Source organism: Tamandua tetradactyla, chromosome 4 (assembly GCF_023851605.1).
Source record: "Tamandua tetradactyla isolate mTamTet1 chromosome 4, mTamTet1.pri, whole genome shotgun sequence".
Taxonomy (NCBI): domain Eukaryota; kingdom Metazoa; phylum Chordata; class Mammalia; order Pilosa; family Myrmecophagidae; genus Tamandua; species Tamandua tetradactyla.
Genome location: NC_135330.1, coordinates 29,864,823 through 29,891,476, shown reverse-complemented (window position 1 = coordinate 29,891,476; position 26,654 = coordinate 29,864,823). Strand labels below are relative to the sequence as shown.

The following is a 26,654-nucleotide window of genomic DNA, read 5'->3' as shown; positions in this document are numbered from 1 at the left end:
GTTCCTTGTCAGTATTTTCTGAATTAATTTCAGTATTAACCTGCCCTTTACCTCATTTTATCCTTTGGAAATGCTTAGGTTTGCTAAAGCTGCCGAAATGCAATATGCAAGAAATAGATTGGTTTTTACACAAGGAATATGCTAGTTTGAGACTGTTGTGTGTCCCAGAAAAGCCAAATTCTTTTAAATCTAATCCAGTCTTGTGGGGCAGACTGTTGTTAGAGTGGGGCTTTTTGCTTGGGTTGTTTCCATGGAGATGTAACCCACCCAACTGTGGGTAGGAACTTTTGATTAGATTCCTTGTGAATTCCTTGTGAATGTGACCCTGCCCATTCAAGGTAGGTCTTGATATCTTTACTGGGAGGGAGGAAGACATTTGGAGAGAGCAGACAGATGCTTTGAGAGCCAACATGAAGAGAAAACATCTGGAGATACAGAAGGAGCCAAAAAGGCTATTTGAGCCAGGAGAGAAGGACAACAGATGTCACCAGGTGCCTTCCCGTGCAACAGAGAAACCCCGGACACAATTAGCATTTCTTGAGTGAAGTATCCTCTTGTTGATGCCTTAATTTGGACATATTTGTGGCCTTAGAACTATAAATTTGAAACTTAATAAATTCCTTTTCTAAAAGCCAATCATTTCTGGTATATTTCATTCTGGCAGCATTAGCAAACCAAAACAAAAAGAATTTATAAGGTTACAAATTAATTCTTAAGCCGTGAAATTGTCCAAATTAAGGCATCAGCAAGAGGATACCTTCACTCAAGAAAAGCCGATTGCATTCAGGCTTTCTCTATCACATAGGAAGGCAGATGGCAACATCTCCTGGCCCTTCTCACCTGGGTTGATTTCAGAATGGGTCTCTCAGCTCCTGTGGGTCCTTCTGCCTTCTGCTGGGGCATTTTCTTTCTTCACTTGGTTTCATCTCTCTGCTCTCAACCTAATGAGAAGGCCCCACCGATAATAGTTCTATAGCTGCAAGATTGAATTAGAAGAACATGGCTTTTCTGGAGTATTTAACAATTTCAAACCAGCACAGAGATTTATAATGTTATTTGAAAATGTAGGTGAAGAGTGTAAGACTGCACTCCATGAAGTTATGCTGATTTTTATAGTTTATTCTGTCATGAGCTAGTTTAAAATATGGAAATGGGAAGATGTAAGAACAGGTGCCTAACAAATTTACTCTTATATATAAACACTGCTAGTATAGGTAACAACTCAACTCTCAATTCCCTCTCCATTTTATTTACTATAGAAACTCATAGATTTCCCTTTGTCAAGATTATCTTTTCCACTAAATTGTCATGAGCCACTTGTGTAAATCATATTTGGTCCTGAATAAATGTATATAGATTTGTAGGTAGTGTGTAAAAGAAGATTTACATTTACAATCGTTCTCTTTAAGCTCAAAAGCTTCCTGAAGTTGCAAACTTGTCTTACTCTATTCTCTGGACTTTACATGTAGTCTGATACAGTAGTTTGTTTGTTTATTTTTTTAAATAAATAAATGAATAAATCTTTCTCCTCCATCTTCCTTCTCACCATTTCCCTAACCAAAAGTGGGAAAAATGAAAATTTTTCCTCTGAGTTCAACATTTATTTGCGATTTCCAACATCTCTTCTAATGCTTTTCAAAGTATGGTCCACCAATCACCTCCCTTAGATTTGCTAATTCTCTGGCGTATGTATTAGAAATGCAAATTTATGAACCTCCAATTTGTTAAATGAGAGTTTTTGAGAGTAGGACCCTGGAAATCTCCATTTTTAACAAACAACCTGCGAAATTAAGATAAAATAATATGCTATGAAGTATCAGTTTTTAAGCTTTTTTCTCTTTGTGCATTTGCTTAATAAGTATTTTTTTGAATTAACAAATTAGTCTGTTTAACTAAAATTTCAAAGATCCTAAATATTGACAAAATGACTTACTGTAAGGCTCAAAGTATAGTAAGTGAGGTTAATTTAAATCAGGCATTGAATTCATTGGAAATATATCCTGTAATACAAAAATAAATTTATTACAAAATGCTATTCCTTTGATTTTTCCACTTTTGATATGTTAATATCCTTGTTTCTTTCTGGTATTATCATTCTTCTAAGTCATTTAAGCCTAAAATCCCAGAATCATCATTGTTACCTCTCTTTTTTATCTTCCTTCTAGTCATTCATCAAATAGCAATCATGCTTCTTTGAAATATCTATTTATGCCTTCCTTTTCGTTCCTGTTCTTTATCTCCTCATTCCTGTTCCTTCCCCCTAAGGGCATGGATTACTTCCAACAACCTTATCCCTCGTTCAGTCTACCTATATACACTGCTGCCAAATGTTCTGAATCTTTACACAGGGGAATTCATATAGTCAAACATTTCTTGTTACCTTTAATTGACCCTAAGTTATTGAAAAAAAATTCTTTCAAATTCAACCTTTGCATATAATTCTAATTTGTAGATCTTGGCCACCATCTAAAAGTAGCGGAAATTCTTTTACTTGAACTTTTTGGTTATTTAAGAGAAAAATAATAATAGAAAAAATGATTAAGAAGTTCAGATTCAAATTTAGTACTAATTAGAAAATCAGTCTTTTGTAAGTAAAGAATAATCACAGATGTTGATTTTAAGTGTCACTCTTCTCTCTCCACTCTTTCAATTATCTGTCTTTCCTCATGCATTTGATTTTAGACATTGTATCTTTTCACAAATCTTTTGCTATGCTTAAGATTTTCCAGAGTTTGATATAATGTGATTTGTCTAACATTGTTTCTATTTTATAGCATAAATCATGTACTCCATTAAGAAAGTTTCATTTTCCATACTATTATCACTCCTACCTTTGAAGTTGTGTTCATTTTCTTCCTTATGTATCTCTATTATGTTATCCTGCCTTTTCTACTTTTTCTGCATCCTCTCATCTTTTCCCAACCTAACCTCTACTTTTCTGTCCCTCTCTTAATCATTTCATCTGTTTGGTCTGGCTACTGATTCACATGTAGAAGGCTCTCTTTGTTCTAGTTTGCTAGCTGCTGGAATGCAATATACCAGAAATGGAATGGCTTTTAAAAGGGAGAATTTAATGAGTTGCAAGTTTACAGTTCTAAGGCCGAGAAAATGTCCCAATTAAAACAAATCCATAGAAATGTCCAATCAAAGGCATCACCTTGGTTCAGGAAGACTGATGAAGTTCAGAGTCCCTCTCTCAAGTGAGAAGGCATATGGCGAACACAGTCAGGGCTTCTGTCTTGGCTGGAAGGGCACATGGCAAGGACGGCGTCATCTGCTAGCTTTCTCTCCTGGCTTCCGGTTTCATGAAGCTCCCCGGAGGCACCTTCCTTCTTCATCTCCAAAGGTCACTGGCTGGTGGACTCTCTGCTTCATGGTGCTGCAGCATTCTCTGCTCTCTCTGAATCTCTCATTCTCCAAAATGTTTCCTCTTTTATAGGACTTCAGAAACTAAGCAAGACCCACTCAAATGGGTGGAGACATGTCATCCCCTAATCCAGTTTAACAACCATTCTTGACTAAATCACATCAACCAGGGAGATGATCTCATTACAGTTTCAAATATACAGCATTGAATAGGGATTATTCTACCTTTAAGAAATGGGATTTATATTAAAACATGGCTTTTCTTAGGGGGCACACTTCCTTTCAAATCAGCACAATCTTCTAAAATTGTTTCTTATACTTATTACAGTTACATTTCTTCTGTTTTAAAAGCAAAAATACCAACATCAGCAGTTAGCATAGTAAGAGCTTCTTTAGTTTTCTAGAAAAGGATTTAATAGTTACAATAAATTTTAAGTCTACTTTTAGAGATCCTAAAAGTATCTGTATGTGGATATCCTACTTTATATTTTTAATCAATTTTATAAAATCGTAAACAGGATGTCTAGAATAATACAGTAGTACAGTCGTTGCTTGAAACAACTGCTCTTTAATTGTACAGAAATTCTTCAGGTTATAATATTTTAATAAGAATAGCAGCCATATACATTTGGCACCTAACAATGTCAGCTACTTTTGGTCAGATGCTCTACTGTGTTAACTTTCAGTTTTCATAAAAACTCCATGAAGTACCATACCGAAAACTGTTTTACAGTTGAAGAAATTGAGTCTCCAAGAGGGTTAAGCAATATCTTGGCAGAAAGTAAATGCAGATCTAGTTCTCCGTGTTTAAATTCATTGCTGTTTATACCATGTTTTACATTGTATCCCCAGAATAGTGCAGAACTCCAGAAACAGCTTTGCCAGAGTATTCTTGAGAAATTTTGCCAATAGCCCTCTTAAAAATGTACAGGTTCATGTTCAGAGGCTATCCTTGGTATTAATTAGGAATGCAGTAATTTTTCCCTATCAGATATGCCATTACAAGCACATTGATCTCAGGCTTTATTCAGGAAAGCATCCAGGATCCAAAGTAATGTGATGTAAATGGTAGGTGTCTGAAGATATGTTTTAGTTTGCTAATGTTGCCAGAATGCAGTATACCAGAAATGGATTGGCTTTTATAAAGGGTATGTATGAGGTTACACATTTATAGTTCCAAGACCATGAAAATGTCCAAATTAAGGAATCCAGAGAAAGATACCTTGAAATTGAAGAAAAGCCACTGGCATCTGGAACCTCTGGGAAGGTATGTGGCTGCTGTCTACTCATCGTTACTCTAAGTTCATTGATTTCAGCTCATGATTCCAGTGACTTTTTCTCTAAGGGTCTGTGGGTCCTCACTTAAGTTCTCCAAAACTGGATTTCATCTCTTAGCATCTTCAAGCATCTGTGTCGTGATTTTAGCTTTCTGGTCTCTATGTCAGCTCAGAGTTCTCTCTCATAAAGGGCTCTAGGAAAGGATTAAAATCTACCTTGAGTGGGTGGGGTCACATCTCCATGAAAGAAATTTAATCTGAAGCTCCCACCCAATGATAGGTCTGCCTCCACAAGATTGGATTAAAAGAACATAGCTTTTCTGGGTTACCTAACAGCTTCAGACCAGCACCAGATAACTATGTGAATGCTATATAGCAAGAAAAATTAAGTTGATTGGGGTGTTTTGTTGAAAAGGGAGACGACATTAATTTTACTTTGGAAAGCATTGGGAATGAAGGGGTGGTAAATGTGTATTGTACCTGTTCTTTGCAGACTTTACTCCCTGACTAAAGATCACTTTGTTTCTTTATGTGTGTATTTTTAATGGTTCTTTTTCTGTTATCTGAATCAGTTTTTCTTTAGCTTATTTTAGTACATTAAATTCTATTTAAAGGAGAGAGTGATGCAATCAAGAAGTTGGACTATCAAATTCTGAATAACAGACTTATTAATAATGAAGCACACCAAAAGTGAAAGCTGCAGAAACCAACCATTTGGGCAAATGAAAAAATATATATGTCTCTTTTATCTACACAATGCAACAATCCTGCAGAAACCTTAAGGTCTGTCTCTGTCTGGCTTAAGACAGGCAGCAAAGTTTGATCATTCCTCTCCATACAGCTTTAAAACTAGCACTTCCAAGTACTGCTTTCCTTGACATTTTGTTTTGATTTATCTGCTGGCTAAGTATACTGGATTACTGAAAATATGGGCAACCAAATATGGTTACTTTTGCATCCTTCTTAAATGGTTTTTGAGGTATCTTATGGTTTTGAAAATTGGTATTATTATTTGCTTAGTTAAGGAACCTACAGTCAGGAAGTGGAATGTAGAAATATTGTTTTCCTAAGGGGCCACATGGGCTTAACCAATCCAGGGTTATCAGTAAAGGTCAATTATTATTTTAGATATGAATAAGCTAATGAGAGTTACCAAGGACAATCGGATATATAATGGTATAGCTATGCCTGTTTTTTATGATAGGTTGGTACATATGACTGACTAGTAAAGCACCTTTGGCTGTTAAGTATTTTTATATATACCACTATGGACAGCCTAGTGTTTGTTATTCATACTCTAATGTTCGACGTTAGTTCCTTTAGATCCCAAATGAACATATTAGATCTTAAGAGAAAAAAAAAGGTAGGCTCAGGAAGATTTGAAATGTGATTACATCTGTTTTAAACTCTCTCCTTAGTGGAGGTGGATCTTCCCTTTCCTTCCTGCTTGTGTGTATCTATGTATGTTATGTGTACACATATCTTTCTAAACCATTGTTTAGACAGGTTTTTTGACTATGTTGTCTTTGAGTAAGTTGTTGATTGTTAAGTTAGCCCATCAAAATAATAAAATATCTTAGAAGCAGCTCTCTAAAGATACTATACTCTCTAGACCAGTTTGCTTTCACTGCAGTACAAAATCCACATTCAGTTAACCATTTTGTGTATAATTTTCTCCCTCTTTTTTTGGTAGTTTCTCTAGCAAACATATTCTTTAAACATCTTTCTTTAAAAGCTGAAAGATAAGTAGAAGAGTTTTTGCATTTTTAAGGTCAGAGGATAGACTCTGATTCAGAACTCCTGCCCCTCTGAAAGTCTCATCAAGACAAAGCCACGAAAATCCAGTTTATCAGCAGGATGTTTCTTGGTCATGGGGATGTGACAAGGGACTAAGAATGCCATTTTCATGCTTACCACAGGTCTTGGCCAAGCCACACCCCTTCTTGCCTCAGTTTCCCTTTCTTCATATCTCTTTTAGTGGTAGAAAGTAGGTTAGAGCGGGTTCCAGGTGATGCATGAAAGCCTCTTCAGATGTTAAATCCAAGTTCCGTGTGACAAATGGGTGAAGCCCCTGGTATTCTACCATCTCCAAATCACTATCCCAACCCTCCTATGATGACCTGGCCACTGATAGAATAAGTGCCCCCAAAATTTGCTATGTCACTTACTTGCCAGTGGGGGATCAGATTTAATCTTATCCCAAGGCAAATTATTTCAAATGTAATCCCCAGAATAACTTTAAAAGGTAAAAAAAAAAAAAAAAAAAAACAGCTTAGGGAGGGGAATAGTTTATACTGAATTATTATTGAAGAATGCTGATTTTCACATTTATTTAGTAGAGAGAGAGATTCCAGTGGTAAATTTAATGGGCTGGTATTTTATGTTTATAATCATGACTGTATTAGGCTATTTTATCATCATAAAAAATTTTAGTTTCATATGCACTCTGTGTTTTCTGTCTGATTAGTATGAGCCTTTCTTAAATCTGACCATGAGGTATAGGAAATATCCAGCAAACAGAGCAGTAGTAGCTTGCCATAAAAGATCTGATCTGGTCCACGTTATCTTGGAATGATAATACAAAGTTTTCAATATGAAACATTTCCATTGTTCATTCAGTAAGATCTTATTTATAAAGCTTAAAAAAAATTTTAATTGAAGATAAAAGCCAATAAATCTAGAAGTCAGACTTTTTCCTTCTTAGTTACTCTTAAAATTATAAGAGTATTTGTTTGAACAAATTAAAGTGTGGTAGGATAACATATATTAAAATAATCATCATTCTGTGGGAGCCTATCATCCTGTTACCGATTGTGACTATGTTGTTCTGTTCATAATATTTATGGTTTAGGATTCGAAGGAAGCCAACAGCATCTTAACTAAGAATACCAGAAAGAAAAAAGGAGGAGATTGGGGCTTTCAATCTTGAAAATATTCCCCTGTGCTAAGGAAATGTCAGTCTCCTGGATATCACATTAGGAATAAATTGTATGGCCTGATACAGCTATAAATACTGACTAGAACTTTGTTTCAAAGGTCAAGACATTTCTTCTTGAAATTATACTAATAAGGAGGCACATAGAAGACCAAGTGCTGTATAACAAGACCCTTAGGAATCTAGTTATACAAGATTTGAAATATAGTATCAAATAACGTACAGGAGCTGAGGATCTTCTGTATATATCAGATGCTCACCTAGGATCCCTTTCTCCTTTCATTCTGATTTAGTAAATTCAGGCTGGGTCCAGGCACATGATAAACTTTCTGGATCAAGATGATACAAACCAGCATTGTTGTGTTGTATTAGTCTTCACAAGTTAATTCCTGGCTTTGCTATTTTGTTGCAGTGTATATAACTTCTGACAACTTATTATGTTTAAGACCAAGTTTCTCCTTGCAAAAGGATAAATTCACTGGATTGTTACACATTTTAAGTAAAATAATCCATATAAAGTACTTAGCATAGTTTCTAGCCTGTGGTGCTCAATAAATATTTTATGTGATTGCTCAATAAATAGTTTATGTGATAATGATAAAAGTTTATTAAAATGAAATACAGAATAAGTAATTTTTCCAGGATCACAAGTACATTTACATATTGCCTAACTGTCCTGCAAACACATTTCAAGCAACCAATTTACTCAACCTGGGGTCCCTTTTAGAATGCAGGGAGGGATAAATGTAACATTTTAGGAACATATTTACACGTGTGTGAGTTTGAAGCTATTAGGTACCCATAAAAAGCCATATTTAATCCTGACCCAATTGTACAGAGCAGTCACTTTTGATTAGATTATCTCTATGAAGATGTGGTGCGCCCAGTGGTGGGTGATATGGCCTTTTAGTTAGGTGAAGATGTGACTCGACCCATTTAAGATGGGTATTAATTAGTTTACTGGGATCTTTTAAAAGAGGAAACATTGTGGAGAAAGAGGAGAACAGATGCCGACATTTGGAGAACAGTTGCTTCAGAGCTGACAGAGCCAACACAGACCTAGATGTTTGGAGATGCAGGGCACAGCAGACATCGCCTTGTGCCTTCCCATGAGATGCTAAGCAAGCCAGGACCCAGAGTTGTTTCCGAGAGGAGCACAGTGAAGGCCCACAGATGCCAGTGAGGAAACCCCACAGGAAACAGAGGCTGAAAGCAATGGAGCCCAGGAGCAAGGGACGAGTAGATGCCAGCCATGTGCCTTCCCAGCTGACAGAGGTATTCCAGAAAGCATCAGCCTTTCTTCAGTGAAGGTAACCTCTTGTGGGTGCCTTAATTTGGACATTTTCTTGGCACTAGAACTGTGGACTTGTAACTTATTAAATTCCCTTTTTCAAAGGTGTTCCATTTCTGGTATGTTACTTTTTAAGCAACATTAGCAAACTATTACAACATGTATTTTTACTGTCAGTTCTGAAAAACCATTTGCTGAAAGAAAGATCAGGGACTAAAACTGTTGGGCTTAAAAACTTTTGATGTTAATATTGGACCCAGTGTTTGAATAACTTGGTGTGGGCCCTTAAATGTTGCCTACCTATGTGCAGCATAGTTTTATGTCTATATTAAGATAAATGAACTTCTGGTCAGACAAGGAGTGTCTCTTGCTGAATTAAATCTAGATAAAGTGAAATAAATTTAACTCTGAGATCCAAAAACAATGTAAACTTGATAAAAGAGAAGATCTATGATAATGTGATTTTTAATAAAAGAATGATTCTACAAGTTAGGAAAGCCAGTTTTGCTCAATGGGATAAAAGAACAAATCTCAGCACTTTGAGTATTTTCTCTGTCTTTTTTTCTATCAGTAGGTGTTCTAGTTTGCTAGCTGCTGGAATGCAACACACCAGAGACAGATGGGCTTTTAATAAAAGGGGATTTATTTTGTTGGTTCTTCAGAGGAAAGGCAGCTAACTTTCCACTGAGGTTCTTTCTTATGTGGGAAGGCACAGGATGGTCTCTGCTAGCCTTCTCTCCAGGCCCCTGGATTCCAACAACTTTCCCCGGGGTGACTTCTTTCTGCATCTCCAAAAGCCTGGGCTGAGCTGCAAGTGCCGAGATGAGGAATGCCAAGCTGCTTGGGCTGTGCTACGTTGCGCTCTCTCATTTGAGCACCAGCCAATTAAGTCAAACATCATTCATTGCAGCAGGTATGCCTCCTAACCGACTGCAGATGTAATTAGCAACAGATGAGGTTCACGTACCATTGACTCATGTCTGCAGCAACAAAACTAGGTACGTTCACCTGGCCGAGTTGACAACTAAATCTAACTAGCACAGTAGGTAACCATGGGGAAGTGCATATCAAGGTTTTAGGGTAGATTAAAGGGGAAAAAAGAGAGTGGAGGAATTGTATGGTTGAATAATATTACTTAGAACGTTGAAGAAAATATGTAGGAATCTCTGCATATTATATCTGCATCTCAAGGAAAGGGAGAGAATGTTCATAAGGCAACTGTATAAGCCATGCAGAAAAAGAAAGGGCAAATTCATTGTTCTGTGGCTGCATGATCCTGAGTGAAAATCAGCTTTGGCTGTACTGAATCCATAAAATCTTGGGTGAGGAGAAAAGCCATTTTAATTTTCAGAGTGCAGTTGGGTTGCAAATATTATACCTTCTCACCCTAACCCAAAAAGAATGACAGAAATGAGGGGAAAACCCTTACTTTTCTGATCTTGGTATGAAAAGCACCTAAAGTGGGTGTGGTCTTTTATTTTCAGTGACACTGCAGTCATCTCTTCAAATCAGCACTCTTTCCTGACAGTTTGAAAACATAGCATCTGTGTTCATAAAGGAAAAGAATATCTAAATAAGACTGAAGGCTCTATGGAGAGAATATTAAGAAATGAACATATAATGTAATTGTGTCCTTGTTTGTTTCCTGGTTACTCAAATTTTATTTACTTCTTCCTCTACTTACATATTTTAAGGAAGGCTATTAAATTCCACCATCTTCCTCACTGTTCTGTATCCTCTAAGGAGCTGTGCTTGTGGATACTGTATGTTTTACATAGTGATTTACCATTTTCATTGCACCAAATGTTTGTGTAAAGGGCTTACATGAATCTACAATTTTAACTTAGGGAACACTTTAAGAAAATCCATCTCTTGTAGGACAGTGCTTTTTGAAGTCAGAACAAATTACATTAATTTTCACTAAGCATCTCAGCTGCAGCTCTGGCTTTTAGAGGACAAATTGGTGAGTGCTTCAGTGTACTTTACAAGTACCATGTCACTAATAGAGTTCTTTACTTGAAAGAGGGATTCAAGCTTAAAAATATTGTCTGGGCATTTGTCTTCAATAAAATCTTCAAGGAATTCACCTTTCTTAGTTTTACAACATTAAACCATGCAGTTGTGTTTTGTAGAAAATGTTTATGAACTTTTTGAGATCTTCATTTGGTACAGTAGTGCTTTTAAACACTTCAGTGTTGTGAGGGGATGTGCATGTCACTTATATCTTTTGTAATAATCAGGGTAATGTTCTGAGTAAGAGTGCTAGAATCAAGCTGCCAGGTATGTTTCCTGACTCTCTCACTGAAAACAAAAGACCATGCCCACTTTAGGTGCTTTTCATATTAAGATCATAATCATAAAAATAAGGGCTTTCCCCTCATTTCTCTGTTACTCTTTTTGGGGTAAGGTGAAAAGGTATAATATTTGCAGTCTAATTGCATACTGAAAATTAAAATGACTTTTCTCCTTACCCAAGATTTTATGGACTCTGCACATATGGTAATTACATATGGTAATTCTAAACTTAGATTTCTGTGCCTCAATTTCCTCTTCTATACAATTAAAATAATAGTATTTCCCACTTAATATTGTACAACTAAATTAGAAAATACATGGAAAATATTGAGAAAAATGGGTGGCAGAAGGTATATGTAATAAATAATGTAAATAAATAATGTCACTGTCATAATATTCAGCATTATTTTAACTTTTTAAAAATTGTTTTTAATTAGATTGTAGGTTTATAGAACAAGCATGTAAGAAATACGGTGTTCCCATATATTCCCTCCATATTAACACTTTACATTAGAGTAGTATCTTTGTTACTATTGATGAAATAGTAGTATAAGTGTACTACTAATATAAGTCCATAGTTCACATTGGGGTGTATACTTTCCCTATATGCCACCCTATTATTAGCACCTTGTAATAGTGTGGTACATTTATTATAATTTATGAAGGAACATTTTTATAATTGTACTATTAACTGTAGTCCATCTTTTATAATATAGTTCACTGTGTTGTACAGTCCTGTTTTTTCTTTTAATTTTCCTTCTGGTAATATATATATATGACCTAAAATTTCCCCTTTTAACCACCTTCTCATATATAATTCAGTGCTGTTAATTATACTCACTGTGTTGTAATACCATTACTACCATCCATTTCTAAAACTTTGCAATTAACCTAAATAGAAGTTCTGTACAAATTAAGCATTAAATCCCATTCTCTACTCCCTTGGTAACCTATATTCTAGATTCTAACTCTATGACATTACTTATTCTAATTATTTCATTTCAGTGAGCTCTTACAATAATTGTCCTTTTGTTTCTGGATTATTTCACGTAACATAATGTCTTCAGGGTTTATCCATGTTTTTGCATAGACCAGAACATCATTCCTTTTTTTAGGCTGAATAATATTCCTGTGTGTGTGTGTGTGTGTGTCTGTGTGTGTGTGTGTGTGTGTGTGTGTGTGTGTGTATGTACCACATTTTGTTTATCCATTCATCTTGTTGATGGACAATTGATTGCTTCCATTTTTTTGGCAATTGTGAATATTGTTGCTGTGAACATCAGTGTACAAATATCTGTTTGAATCCCTGCTTTCAGTTATTTGGGGTATATACCTAGTAGAGGGTCATATGGTAATTCTATACTTAGATTTCTGAGGAACTATCAAATCACCTTCCGCAATAGCTGCACCATTTTATATTCCCACCAGCAATGAATGAGTGTTCGTATTTTTCCACATCCTCTCCAACGCTTGCAGTTTTGTTTTTTTTTTTTGTTTTTTTTTAAGAAAGAAAGACAGAGAAGGAAGGAAGGATGGAAGGAAGGAAGGGAGGAAGAAAGGGAGACATCTTTAAACATTTTCTTATTTTATTATATTTTGTTTGTTTGTTTGTTTTTTTTTTACATGGGCTGGGGCCGGGAATCGAACCGGGGTCCTCCGGCATGGCAGGCAAGCACTCTTGCCCGCTGAGCCACCGCGGCCCACCCTTGTTTGTTTTTTTAATAGTAACCATTCTAGTGGCTGTGAAATGATAATCTCATTGTGGTTTGGATTTGCATTTCTATAATAGCTAGATGACATTGAGCATATTTTCACGTGCTTTGTAGCCATTTCTGTATCTTATTTGGAGAAATGTCTATTCAGGTCTTTTGCCCATTTTTAAGTTGGGTTCTTTGTCCTTCTGTTGTTAAGTTGAAGAGTTTCTTTATATATTCTGGATATTAAACCCTTATTGAATATGTGGTTTCCAAATACTTTCTCCAATTAAGTAGAATTTTTTTTTGCTTTGTGATAAAGTCTTTTGATGCACAAGAGCTTTTAATTTTGACGAGGTTCCATTTATCTGTTTTTTCTTTGCTTATACTTTCAGTGTGAAGTGTAAGGAACTATTGCCTGATACAAGATCCTGAAGCTGTAGCCCTGTATTTTCTTCTAGGAGTTTTATTGTCCTGGTTCTTATATTTAGGTCTTTGATCAATTTTGAGTTATTTTTTGTATATGATATGAGGTAGGCATCCACCTTCATTCTTTTGAATATGGTATCCAGTTCTTGCAGCACCAATTGTTGAAGAGACTATTCCGTCCCAGTTGAGTGGACATGGCAGCTTTGTGAAAAATCAGTTGATCATAGATGTTAGGGTCTATTTCTGAACTCTCAGTTCAGTTCCATTGGTCTGTTTATCTGTCCTTGTGCCAGTTCCATGCTTTTAAACTACTGTAGCTTTGTAATGAGCTTTAATTTCAGGAAGTGTGAATCCTCCAACTTCATTCTTTTTCAAGATGGATTTGGCCTTTTGAAATCTTTAATTCTCAAGTGCCATGTCTTGTCTCTTGCTCATTTGCCATTGCATTATTGGCTGCTTTTCTTCCTCTCCTCTTCTTCCTTTTCTTCTCCCTCCCCTTCTATAGAATTTCCTTATATATCCTGTATGTTAGACCTTTGTCAATTATAAAGGCTGCTAAGATTTTTCCCCAATTTGTATCTCTCTCCATATGGTGTCTTTTAATGACTACAGATTTTTTACTTTAATGTAGTCAAATTTATTAACCTTTCTTTCATGGTTAAGAAATCCTTTCCTACCCTGAAGATCATGAAAATATTCACATTTAATAATCAAAAAGTTTAATAGTTTTACTTTTTACTTTTAGGTTTCGTGTAAGGTAGGGGAACAATTTCTTTTTACTCCCTAAAAGGAAACCCAGTTATTTCAGCAGCATTTATTGAAAAATCATCCTACTTCCCCCACTGTGGAAAAATTCATATCCAATTGGCTTGTTCTCTCTAAACTATTTGGTTGAACTTGCAGGTGAAATCTTGTAAGCCTGAGGTAGAAATTTTTGGCAATTGATTCATTTTGTCAGTGACTAAAGGATGATTAACATTTTCTAATTCTTCGTGAGTCAGTTTTGGTAAGTTTTAAAGAATAAAATAGGAATGCTTTACATTTGTTTAAATGTTCAAATATATTAACATAATGTCTCACATCTCATATTACCATTTTTCTCCTACAAAGTATATGTATTATTATCATTCTGAAATGAGGAATAATCAGTTTTACATGCCTAACATTTGGAGAAAGAAATTCTAAATAAAGGAGTGATATATTCTAATTTCATTTAATGGGACTATTTCTTCTAGCTAAAAATAGAGAGAGATAGAAGGAAAAAGATGTTTATCATGGTGAATAGCAAGGCTTACACATAAAACCACCTTTTATTTTACATTAAACTGGGAGAGAAGGTGACAAGAAATATTTTTCTTTCTCTTTGCCTAAATCAATTCTGTATTCTATAAAATAGTTTTTTGTTTCATAACCAAAAATGTCCTTCCATTATGCTGAATGATTGTGCAGATCTTCTAAATAGAGTAGAAGTAAAGGGTTTATATATTACATTAAAAAATCAGGAAATTCCTAAATCACAAATAATGACTTTTGATGGGATAGTGGATTTAAAGTAAACATTTATGTGTGTACACGAATGTGGGTGTTTATTTTATGCTTTTTAAAATCAATATTATTGAGGTATAATTTACATAAATATAAAATGCACACATTTAAAGTGTATTAGCTCAATGAATTTTGACAAATGTATACATGAGTATAACTACCACATCAATTCAGGTACAAAACATTTCCATTACTCAAAAATGTCAATCTTGCCCCATCCTACCCACTCCCACACCTCACTCCACAACTAACTCCAGGTGGTAAGCAATTTGCTTTCTGTTACCCTACATTCGTTTTGCTTATTCTAGAATATCATGTAATAGCAATCATAGAATGTACACTTTTTTAAATTGGGCTCCATTTGTTCAGCATAACATTTTTGAAATTTGTCTATATTATTACATGCATCTATAGTTTTTTATTGCCAAGTAGTATTCCATTGTATGACGGTACCAGAGCTGTTTACTTATCCTTTCACCAATTTTGGTTATTGTTTGCTTCCAGTTTTGAACTATTATGAATAAAGCTGCTAAAGCATTTGTGAATGGGTGTTTCTGTCGATTTGTGGTATCATTTCTCTTGGATAAATACCTTGGAGTGGAATTGTAGGAATTGGATCAATTTAAGGAGAATTGACATCTTAACATTATCGAGGCTTCTAGTCCACTATCTCTCCATTTATTTAGGTATTAGTTTTAATTGTGCAGATTTTATATATTTGTTTATATTTTTTAAGTTCCTGAGCAGTTCATATTTTCATGCTATTATAAATTGTATTTTAACACTCTCTTTCCTAATTATTAATTACAGTTTATAGAAATGGATTGATTTGGGTATAATGATCTTATGTCTTCCAAATCTGCTAAAGTCATTTATTAGTTCTAATAGCTTTTTTGAAGAATCACTGCGATTTTCCAGATGGACAATTATGTCATTTGCAAATAAAGACAGTTTAACTTCTTCCTTTCTGTGGTAGTTAAGTTCAGGTGTCAACTTGGCTAGGTGAAGGTGTCTAGTTCTATTTCTGTGGACATGAGCCAATGGCATGTGAAACTCATCTGTTGCTCATTACATCTGCAGTGGCTAGAAGGCTGCCTGCTGTAATGAATGATGTTTGAGTTAATTGACTGGTGCTTAAATGAGAGAGCTCAACATAGAACATCCAAAAGCAGCTCAGCATACCTCATCTCAGCACTCACTACTCAACCCAGGCCTTTGGAAATGCAGAAAGGAATCACCCCTGGGAAAGTTGTTGGAACCCAGAGGCCTGGAGCAAAGGCCAGTAGAGAGCCCCCTGTGCCTTCCCACATAAGAAAGAACCTCAGTTGAAAGGTAGCTGCCTTTCCTCTGAAGAACTAACAAAATAAATCCCCTTTTATTAAAAGCCAATCTGTCTCTGGTGTGTTGCATTCCAGCAGCTAGCAAACTAGAACACTTTCTGATCTGTATCCCTTCTCTTTCTTGACTTCTTGCACTGAGTAGGACCTTTAATACAGTGTTGAATAGAAGTGGTAACAATAAGCATCCTCTTCTTGTTCCCAAATTGAGGGAGATCAGCCTTTCACCATTAAGTATGATATGGACTGGAAGTTATTAGAGGAAGTACTCTTCTGTTCGTAGTTTACTGAAAGTTTTTATCATGAATGGGTGTTGAATTTTGACAGATGTGTTCTCTGTGATTGTGTGGTTTTTCTCCTTTATCTTATTAATATGGTGAATCTCATTGCTTTTTTATGTTAAATGTTAAACCAAGATGAATATCTAGATAAATCCCACTTGGGCATGATGGATTTTTGTTTTTATACATGACTGGTGTCTTTTAAGGGGTTTTGCATCTGTTTATGAAGGCAGAGTTGGTCTGTAATATTCTTTTTTATACTGTCTTCTGGTTTTGTTTCACTGATAAACCGAGTTTAGAAGTGTCCTCCCTCCTCTGTTTTCTCACATTCTATTTCTGTCATATTTGGGAATTCAAAGAATTTATTCATCTCATCTCACTTGTCAGTTTTATTTTATGGGCTGAGACTATTTCATATACATTTGCAAAGAAGGCGTATTTTGTCATTTAAGTAAAATGTTCTGTAAATATTAGCTCAGTTTGGTTTTAATGGTGTTATTCAAGTCTTGTATATCTTAGTACTGATATCCTAACTACTTTTTTTTAATTATCGAGAGAAGAGTGTTGCAATTTTCAACCATAAATACAGACTTGTCTGTTTTTCCTTTGTGTATTTTGAAGATCTGTTATTAAGTATATATTCATTTTGGATTTTTTTTGGTATCTTGATCCTTATTTAGTAATGAAATATTACTGTTTATCCCTAATAATATTCCTTTTTCTGAAGTCTGCTTTTTCTGATATTCATATAGCTATTTCAGCTTTCTTATGATTAATATTTGCATGGTGTTTTAGCTTCCTAGCTGCTAAAATATCATGCCGCAGGTTGGGTGAACAACAGGAATTTATTGGCTCACAACTTCAAAGACTAGAAGGCTCACTTCCTTCCAGAGGCAGTATATTTGACTGGCCAACAATCTTTGGGGTTCCTTGGCTTTTCAGTCACGTAGCAGTGCACATGGCTTGGGTTCTCCTTTCTCTTGTGGGTTCCGTTGACTTCCAGCTTTTGTCTGTTCCCTGCTAATTTGCTCTCTATGTCCTTTTCTGTTAATTACTTAGCATAATTTTTCTTTGACCTGTAGAACTTTAACAGTTTCTTATATTGCAGGTCTCCAGGAAAAAAATTACCTCATAGTTTCTCTGAAAATGTCTTTATTTTGTCTCTTTTTTTGAATAATATTTCTAAGCTGACAGTTTTCTTTATGCATCTTGAAGATACTGTCCCATTGCTTTCTGACTTGCATTGTTTCTGGTGACAAATTGATGGTTTTGTTCCTCTTTATGTAATCTGTCTTTATTCTTCTTGCTGTTTTCAAGACTTTATCCTCATTGTTGGTTTATGTCATTTTAATCATGATGAGTCTTGATGTATTTTGGGTCCTATTCTGTTTGGGAATTTTTAAGCTTCCTGGATTAGTGGGTTTGTAGTTTTCAAATCTAGAAAAAATTTTAGCCATAAGTTGTTGTTTGTTTGTTTTGGGGTTTTTTGTATGCTGTTTGATGGGGGTCACATTTCATTCTTTCTCCATGTAACTATCCCTTTATTGCAGCACCATGTGTTGAATTTGGGGAGTAGGGGGGCGGGGCAGGGCAGAGTGTATGGACAAGGAGTCAAACCTGGGTCTCCCACCTGGCAGGCAAGAATGCTACCACTGAACTACCCTTGTACCCCAGCCTTAAGTTTTGAAATACTTTTTATTCCTCTTCTCCTCTGAGATTCCAGTTTATATGTGCATTGGATCACATATTGTCCTTAAGGTCACTAAAATTCTAATCCTTTTGGTTTTTTCAGCCTCCTTCCCTGCCACCCCTGCCTGCTTCAGTTTCGATTTATTTTTTCTGTGTTGACAAATTTATTGTTGTCAGATTTTCTTCTTTACTGTTACTCATCTAACATTATACCCATGCAATGCATTTTTCATTTTAGAAAATATACTTTATAGGTGGAGAAGTTCTGTTTATATCTTCCATTTCTTTTCTCATGAAGTTGTTTAAGTCCTTGAACATAATTTTAATACCTGCTTTAAAAATCCCCATTTGCTTCTTCTATTATCTTTGTCATTTCTGCATCTGTTTCTATTCACTAATTTTTTGTTTCTTAGTTATAGGTCACACATTTTTTTTCTGTTTGATGCTGTATATTATGAATGCGTCATTGCTGAATATCTGGAATTTGTTGAGTGTTGTAGTTTGCTATGGCAGAAAGTTAAATTTTGCAGATAACCTTGGCTTTTTTTGATGCTTGTTTTTAAACCTGTATTCCTCTATGTTCTGTTTGTTTTCTCCTTCCCTACTATGTGGTCTGGACATCTCTTCTAAGCTGAAAGCCAGGACTCACCTCATGTGTTTCCCTTCTCTCAGGGATCATAGTCCTATGCTTCCTGTTGTCTATTGCTTTTTTATATATATTTTTTGTTAAATTTTATAGTTATTTATAGTGGAAGAGCAACCGTAGAACGCTTATAGCTAGAAATGGAAGTTGTTTTATATATATTTGTATATATAGTAAAACTAATTCACATTTAAATCAGTTATATCTATCTCTAGGAATAAATTTTTCAATTATCAACTCAGTGAGTAATTGTTTTTCAAATAGCTCTAAACTGCAATGTATTAGACGTTATAGCTCTTTTATAGGCAAGCAAATAAAGAGAAAACTAGTCCAGGATTGCTACAGTTCTGGTTTCATATAAGATAGTATCATATTACTGGCTTATCCAGCAAGTTAGTTATGTTTGTGTGTGTTTCTAGTCTTCTGTTTTTATAAAAGACTTGCTGCTAATTTTCCCATTGTTGTTTCTTAATTCCTTCATATTAAAAAAGAAAACTATGGATATCTTATTTGCTTAGCCTTGAGGAAAGTTTTGCAGCAAAACTGCAGTTCCAAGAAAGAGGGAGAAAATAATGAGAATTACTACTTAGTATTTTAATTTCATTTAGCAAGTAAAAACAAACCTTTGAGCCAGAACTTATTTACATTAAGGCTCTGGCAGACTACAGCTACAGTTGGGAATTAGCAGTCATTCAAAGTGCAAACATGAAACATTCAAAACCTACAATCATAACCTTGTATGTATTACTTCTAGACTTCTCTGTGCTAGAAGTAAGATATATGGTTTTATTTTTTCTCTTGCAAATATATGTTAACTAATATGTAGCTGTCTGAGAAACAATTTAATCCTAAATCACTTTTTTGTAAGTACTCAGTCTTTAGAGGGAGAAAGACATACTGATATGTAAATTTATTGTTTTTCTTTTATTGTTACTTTGAATAGTTTTGAGAATTCATATGAGATTTCTTAGGACATCCTGTTCATTGTATGTCAGTCCTAAAAGAAACTAGAATTTGGCAGTCATTCCACTGTTGGTTTATTTACAAAAGAGGTGTTTGTTTCCACAGGAAAAAGTGTTGAGTTAACACCATCTAATATGACACCATCTACTAAGGCCATAGCAGTCCTTAGGTTACAAAAATACAGTGTTTATTCATGTTGGATAATTACCAGATGTTCTCTTCCTTTGGTTTAGTGGTATAATTCTACAAACTTCAAACCTCTCTTGAGTGTTCATCTACCTTGGTTATTTTATTTATAATGACTCTAATTCTTCATTATTACCACATTGCAATAACACTACATTTTAAATGCCTCCAGTTCTGGCTCAGGACTGAATTTTCTTTAAAATATCGTATTGTCTGATAATATAGCACATTTTTCCAAGCTTTCCTTCCACCAGGAATCAGAAGGTTGAATTACATAATTTGTAGTCTCTGTAACTGGCAAAAGTGCCTCCAACCCCTGCCAAGTGAGCAAGTGAGTCTTCATCTCCACTAGGTTTCTCTGCCTTCCTTCTATATAAAGCTGACTAGAACCAATGGCAAAAAGAAATGGAAACTTTGGGGCTGTAGGCATTATGTGTTCCTATAGCAGAGGGAGCAATTCTTGGTGTTTAGCAGCATCTAGTGATGGTAGAACCTGGCAGTAGCTTTCTTAGAGACTGGAGTTCTTTCTCTCCTCAAGCTGCAACTAGATTAATTAATGCTATTTTTCATTTCATTTCTGGATGATATTTACAGGAGATTCATTTCTGCTTCCTCTGGTGGCAATTTTGATATCACATATCTTTTCCAAAGAGCTTGTTTGAAGTTCTTACAAGAAAGAAATCTACATTGTATTACTTATGTTTTCTGAGGCAGGCATAGGGATACTGTCTCTTGACCAGCTCAGGGTGTTTAATCATATTACCCAAGGATACCCATCACTTACACCAAGTACTTTCTGAACTCGGGTAACTAAAAGATATGACAAATCCTAAATATATCTCCCTCCTCTCCACATCCAACCCTCCATACAACATCGAAGCATCTCTCTGCATACTGAGTCCCAGAAATAGCCCGTATTTTACCATAGTGGATATTTGTGCTAATTCTAATAATGAATACTTTATTATCCAAGTTACTGTTTTCAAGGACACATGTACTGAAATAAGGGAAAACCTCATCCAGGAAAAGACCAGCAAGTTCCATGCCTACCCCTTGTTTTTATTCTTTCTTGATAAAATAATGACCTTTGCCATTTCCTCTTATGTCAATAGTAACAAATGAACATTTTTCAAAAGTGCCTTTACTAGAAATCAGAAAGAAAATTTAAAAAAAAAAAAGTGTTTGCATTCATAAAGCCCAGATTCCTCAAATCACAATAACTAAAATTTAAAGTTCCTTGGCTGGAGCAACATTCCCAGCATACAAGCCAAGAGTTTTCTTTCTCCTCATTACTTTGTCATGAAGCCTAGAGGATGTTCAGGCTGATCCTATCGTTCATTTGGCCACTTGATGTCTTTGTCATGCTTTATCATTTGGAGTTGCTCTTTACATCAGCCATGTGGCCTCTATGGCAAATCTGAACCTGTTCACCTCCTGTCAGCTGCCTACCCTGGAGAGCAAAAGAATTCTATATATTTCCATGCCCTGTTTACAGCAGCAGCAGGCCTGTCTCAATTCTTCCCACTTTTGGAGACTCTTTTTGGTGAACTCAGTGTTATCCTTCCTTTCCTTACCCTTTTTCTTTTCAGTTTTTTCCTAAGGTTTAGAATATTAAAAAATATATATATTTTACACATACATTCTCTTTCAAATAATCAACATGGTTATTAAAAATGCAAATGCTGAGTGATAAATAAATGAAAAGAAAGGTCGCCTTCCCTTTCCCAAATGATGATCCCCATTTTCTTGTTCCCCTGATTCCAAATGGCTATCACTGTAGAGATTTGTGCTGAAGATGTTGGCAGCATTTGCATTAATTACTACTGTTTTATGGGAGAAAATGAATGAAGTAGGGAAAGATTGCTCCCTTTGTTTTTCTCAAGTTGTTCTTGTGTTTTATTTCTCTTGGCTTTCCTTCTATTGGAATCTCTTTCTCTTATTTTTTCTTTACATTTTGAAAGCTTCCTATTCTGCTTCCAACTTTATGTTTTTTAATTATTTGAAGACTATTTTAACTTAATCTTCAAAATATGGTGTTTTGCTTTTAAAACTCATAGTTAAAACCGCCTGAAAGTTGGCTCTCCAGTTTAGGTTCTATTGATGTGTTGTGTTGGAGTGAAGAAAGAAGGATGAAGAGGAAATTCTTCTCTTGGACTGTCCACCAGGAAATCCTTCTCTATACTTTAAAAGTTCTTGTTCTCTTCTAGGAGTCCAATGTGCTGATTGCTGCTAACAGTCAGGGTACAATTAAGGTAAGCTATTTCATGCCTCTTCATTTTGAAATCAGATCCATTTTTTTAGACTATAGCAGGATCATGGAAATAAACAGTTGTATGAAGCCTTAGAAATAATTCCAAATCATGAGTCTCTGTCTCCTTGGAAATGGTGATTGGAGGCGAAAAGAATAGGTAGCTGGCAACTATGGAGAAGATAATAGTACTTGTCAGAAGTTTATATGGATGCTGAATGGATTGATAGATGATCAGACTGGGAAAAAAAAAAACATGACCTATTGAGCATTTACTATGGACCAAGCACCATTTACCTTTTATTATGCCATTGCAACTACCCCACGGGTCATTCACTGGGCAAGGTCCAAGATAAAGCAGACCATTCACCAGATTTGAATTTAAATTCCCCAGATTTAAGTATCTTACCCTTGTTTTACTCTTTTTCTCTCTCATGTTTCCCTACCTTTTCTTTCCAACAAATAAATTTTTTTCTTCAGTTACCAAAAAATTTTAGAAGTATGTTAACGATCAAATGATTGATTGATCATGTGATCATGCCATTGCTATAATCTGAAAGTTTGAATGTCCCTTGGCACATAGTGTTCATTACAAAGTGCAGTTTTCCACATGCTTTTTCTTTGTAGTCAAAGCCCAAGGAAGTAAAAAATGTATATAATTGTACCATTGGAGATTTAACACTTGGTCATGATACATTGAATAAAGAAATCTTGAACTCTAAGCAGTGAACTTTTTAAACAAAACACCATTTTGGAGTAGATTTTATAGTACATGGGTTAGATTAGTATTTATCTTATTCTGAGGGTACCTGTCTTTTTCTGTATATTCTCTGTTGATATGAAAATATGAGGAAGTATTTTTTTTTTATGTTATGTATCTATTTTCCCTGCCACTTGGCGTTAATTTTCCCATGACTTCCTTCCGTTTATTCCTTACTTGTTCCTAAGAGGAGAATGATTCATCCATTGTCCTATGAAGATAAAATGAACAGACACAAAGCAGAACTGCACTGTTAGCTGGTCAAATTAATTTATATGGTAATCTCCTTTTCTATGCTACTAGTTTCTGTGTATGGAAAGCCTCTGTAGAGAACCAAGGACTGCTTAAATGAAAGTCAGACTTTTGAGCTGATTGACTTTTTTGTATTCTGGAAGCATCAAGCAAGATGTTTGGAAGATCTTGGGAATCTCTTTTTTAAGTGAATCTCTGCAGTCTCTCTATCTTATTCTCATGGCAAGCTATATATTGAAAAAGCTGCACCTTATTCTCCAATATGTTTTGTCTTTGAGGCTACTAGGATTACAAAATACCCACAGGAGTTCAGATCTATATATATTCTCGAATTCTGAGTGACAAATCTTAAGATTTTCTTCAGCAGCATTGGCCTCTTATGTTAAGTAGTCTGCTTGCCAAGTGTAAAGACAAAAAAGCATTATGGAAGCATGAGGATAAATCAGACCTTAGAGATCAGAAAGGAAAGGTTATACATTCAAATCTTTCGGACCTAAAATTGCCGCCTTCATCTAATGAAATCATTTTGACAGCTTCCATAATGTCTTCATATGTTTCTCTGTCCTTTCTCAGCCATTTCTACTCTTTTTGTAAACTAACAAAATCTTGTGACACCAGATGATTGATTAGAAAATTGAGTAAGCAGTAGTAGGCAAGATTTAAGCCCTACCTACCTTGATTAGTATGAACATTGTTTTTCAATGGAAATAAATAGATTAAAATCCTAAACAGTAATACTTAGACTTTTCTCAAGAATGTGAACAAATACAAACATATATTCCAAAAATGTTACATCCATGCTAAGCATCAGCCAGTTCATTATTTGTATGTTTTATGTTGTTTGCCTAGTTAACTGTAGAAAAAACTAATCTGAAAGAGTTCATGCAACTGTTAATTGAAAATAAGAAAATATATATGTCCAGTCCCTTTAAAGTCTTTGATATTTTACCAGTCGCTTGATTTGGTTCTCCATTGGTAAATATAGTGAAAATTCATTAAATTTCTTCTGTATCTTAAAACTATTTTATTAATTGATGTTGTTATGTTTCATGATTTTGTTTTTATTTTTCCAATTAGGTGCTAGAGCTGGTATGAAGAGTTTGGTTTATTCAAGTCAAATTTTATTTGGTCCTACTGAAATATATCTGCAGCTGGCAATGAGAAAAGAAACAGAACTGTCATGTGATGTCTCTCCCCAGAGTCAACATGGATTTGGTTTTGTTTTGAGTCTTGTTTCTTTTTCCTCTTTTCCCTCCTTCATGGCCTTTGGGACATTGGGAATCCCCAGTGGACTCTCTGCCATCACTGTAACTCCACGAACTTGGCTGCTGTTGGTGGTGTGGTTATCTCGTTTTTGTGATAGGGAAACAAATTCTTTTGAATAAAAATAAATAACAAAAAATAATAAAAGTTTATTGAGCCACAACTGGGCTAGGAAAGTTTTTGTCAAATGTGAGAGAGATTCTTTTCAAGAAGTAGTACCATACATGAACTGTAGAATAATGTACCAGTGAATAATTTGTAAGGTCCCTATTTCCAAAATTCTTTGAAATTGTACAGCATGTAAACATAAAATATAAAGTATATAGATTCCCTCCAGGGAATTTAATGTTTATAGTAGGTAGAAGGTTAATAAATTTACCTTATGAATTCCTTTCTTCATTCTCTGAACAGATTTATATCAGGAAGTACCATACTCTCCAGCCTCTCACACAGAAGGGGAATATCCGTCTCTACGACAATTAGCTAGGTCTTTGCTTTCGAAATGTCGTGTATACATACCATAAGCTCTAATTGCAGACCAAACCAACTTATTTTATAAATAGCATAGCTGTCAGATAGTTATATCTCTTAGTACCATATTGGGTTGAACAGTGACTTGGAACAGGGGTCAGCAAACTGTTTTTGTCAAAGGCAAGTAGTAAACGTTTTAAGTTTTTCAGGCCACCTGGTCTCTGTCACAGTTACTTAGCTCTTCCATTATGGTGCAAAAGAGCCTCAGATAATATGTAATAAAATAGGCATAGCTGTAAAAACTGGGGGAAGGTAGATTTGGTCATTTCAAGTTGTAAAAGGAAGAAAGTAGTCAAAAGAGAGCAGCAGGTGAAAGTAAAGTGAAGCAGCAAAAGTAGAGTGAAGAATTACTCTAAAAGTCTGAACACTTTTTCAAAAAACATGAACAGAATTATACAAATATTTCATTACAATATTCTATAAAAATTGACATTTGGAGAAACATTGTTTAAAGAAAGGTATGAAATGATGAGAGTAATCAGAATATCCCAATACCTTCCACTAAAAATTATTGAAAGTTACTACAGGTACACATTTTGTATCTGATACCCCAGAAGCCAAATATGTTTTAGTAGCAAGGACGTTTTTGTACATATACTGTGTGTTATGTAACATCCCCCAACAATATAAAGCAACAATGTAATCGGAAAATTTAATATTTTTGTAGTGAAGTATATAAATGTTTGCATTATATGGAATTAATAAAGACTAAAAATGGCCATGCATCAATTCAGGTCAGGTTTTACCATCAAATGAGTTAGCTCAAATTTAAGGGAAACTTTTCAGTTTTTAGAGCTTCAAGGGAATTCTGTTCACAAACTTATGAGAGTTAGAACATGATGAGTGTTTGGACTCTATTCTGAGGAAAGGCCAATATCATACAAAAGCTGTATCTGTCACCAACCAGAATAATTGTTGGCCATCATTTCCAAGATTAGTGAACTTCTGCAAAGATGATGAAAAGAATATCCAAATGGAATTTCTTCATTTAAGGAACTATTAGAAGATATGTCCAGAAAATCATCAAAACATGATGCATGCGGAGAGTTAATTTAATTAAATCAAAGCAGATTATTATGGGTTTTTTTAGTCTGAATATTTGTTTTATCTCAAACGGTAGACATGGGGGTTATTGCATGCTAACTCTGTATATTTAGAAGGATTTACGAGAAGGTACCTTTGGGTATCAAAGAGTTTCACTTTTTTAATACATAATTATTTGAAAAAGCATTTCTTTGCGTAAATTTATCTAATGTTTTCTTATGAATAGTGAAAAAACGTCTTTAAATTTGAGTTAATCTCTATGATGTCACGATCAAGCTAATATTATTCCTTATAAAAATAATGTAATATTTAAATAACACAAAGATATTTTACATTTTAAAACCAAAAAATTTCTTATTTAAGAAAAATATGGGTTTGGGGGTTTCAATTTAATGTTTATTTCAGTGGGTTTATAGCGATTTCTCAGAGAGAGCACTTGCCTTTGTTCTCAGGCTAAAAACTAATACATAGAAACATTCAATATTGGTAAGAAGATTGAGCTAATAGAAATAGACATCAGAAAGTTTATGGCACTAAGCCACAATGTTAGAAAGATGACTCGCATAGCTGGGCCATTGGCAAACCAGGAAGAGCTAATATGGAGTGAATTTGAAGAAGTGAGGAC

General features: G+C 34.9%; 1 protein-coding gene and 1 non-coding gene across 6 annotated transcripts in view; both read left to right on the top strand.

Annotated features, from left to right (window-relative positions):
• The window catches only part of COP1 (COP1 E3 ubiquitin ligase), a 277,716-nt gene extending 253,099 nt beyond the window's left edge, over nt 1–24,617 (top strand). For 4 of the 5 annotated variants that reach the window (XM_077157085.1, XM_077157084.1, XM_077157080.1 and 1 more), the window contains 2 exons: nt 22,139–22,183; nt 24,269–24,617. In XM_077157085.1, coding sequence (XP_077013200.1) covers nt 22,139–22,183; nt 24,269–24,286 — 63 coding nt within the window. In that variant the 3' untranslated portion in view covers nt 24,287–24,617. The remainder of the gene's footprint in view (nt 1–22,138; nt 22,184–24,268) is intronic. The other variant, XM_077157082.1, reaches the window with a different exon arrangement.
• On the top strand, nt 5,333–5,485 carry LOC143681967 (small Cajal body-specific RNA 3). Its single transcript, XR_013175001.1, has one exon.
• Nucleotides 24,618–26,654: the final 2,037 nt, after the last annotated feature.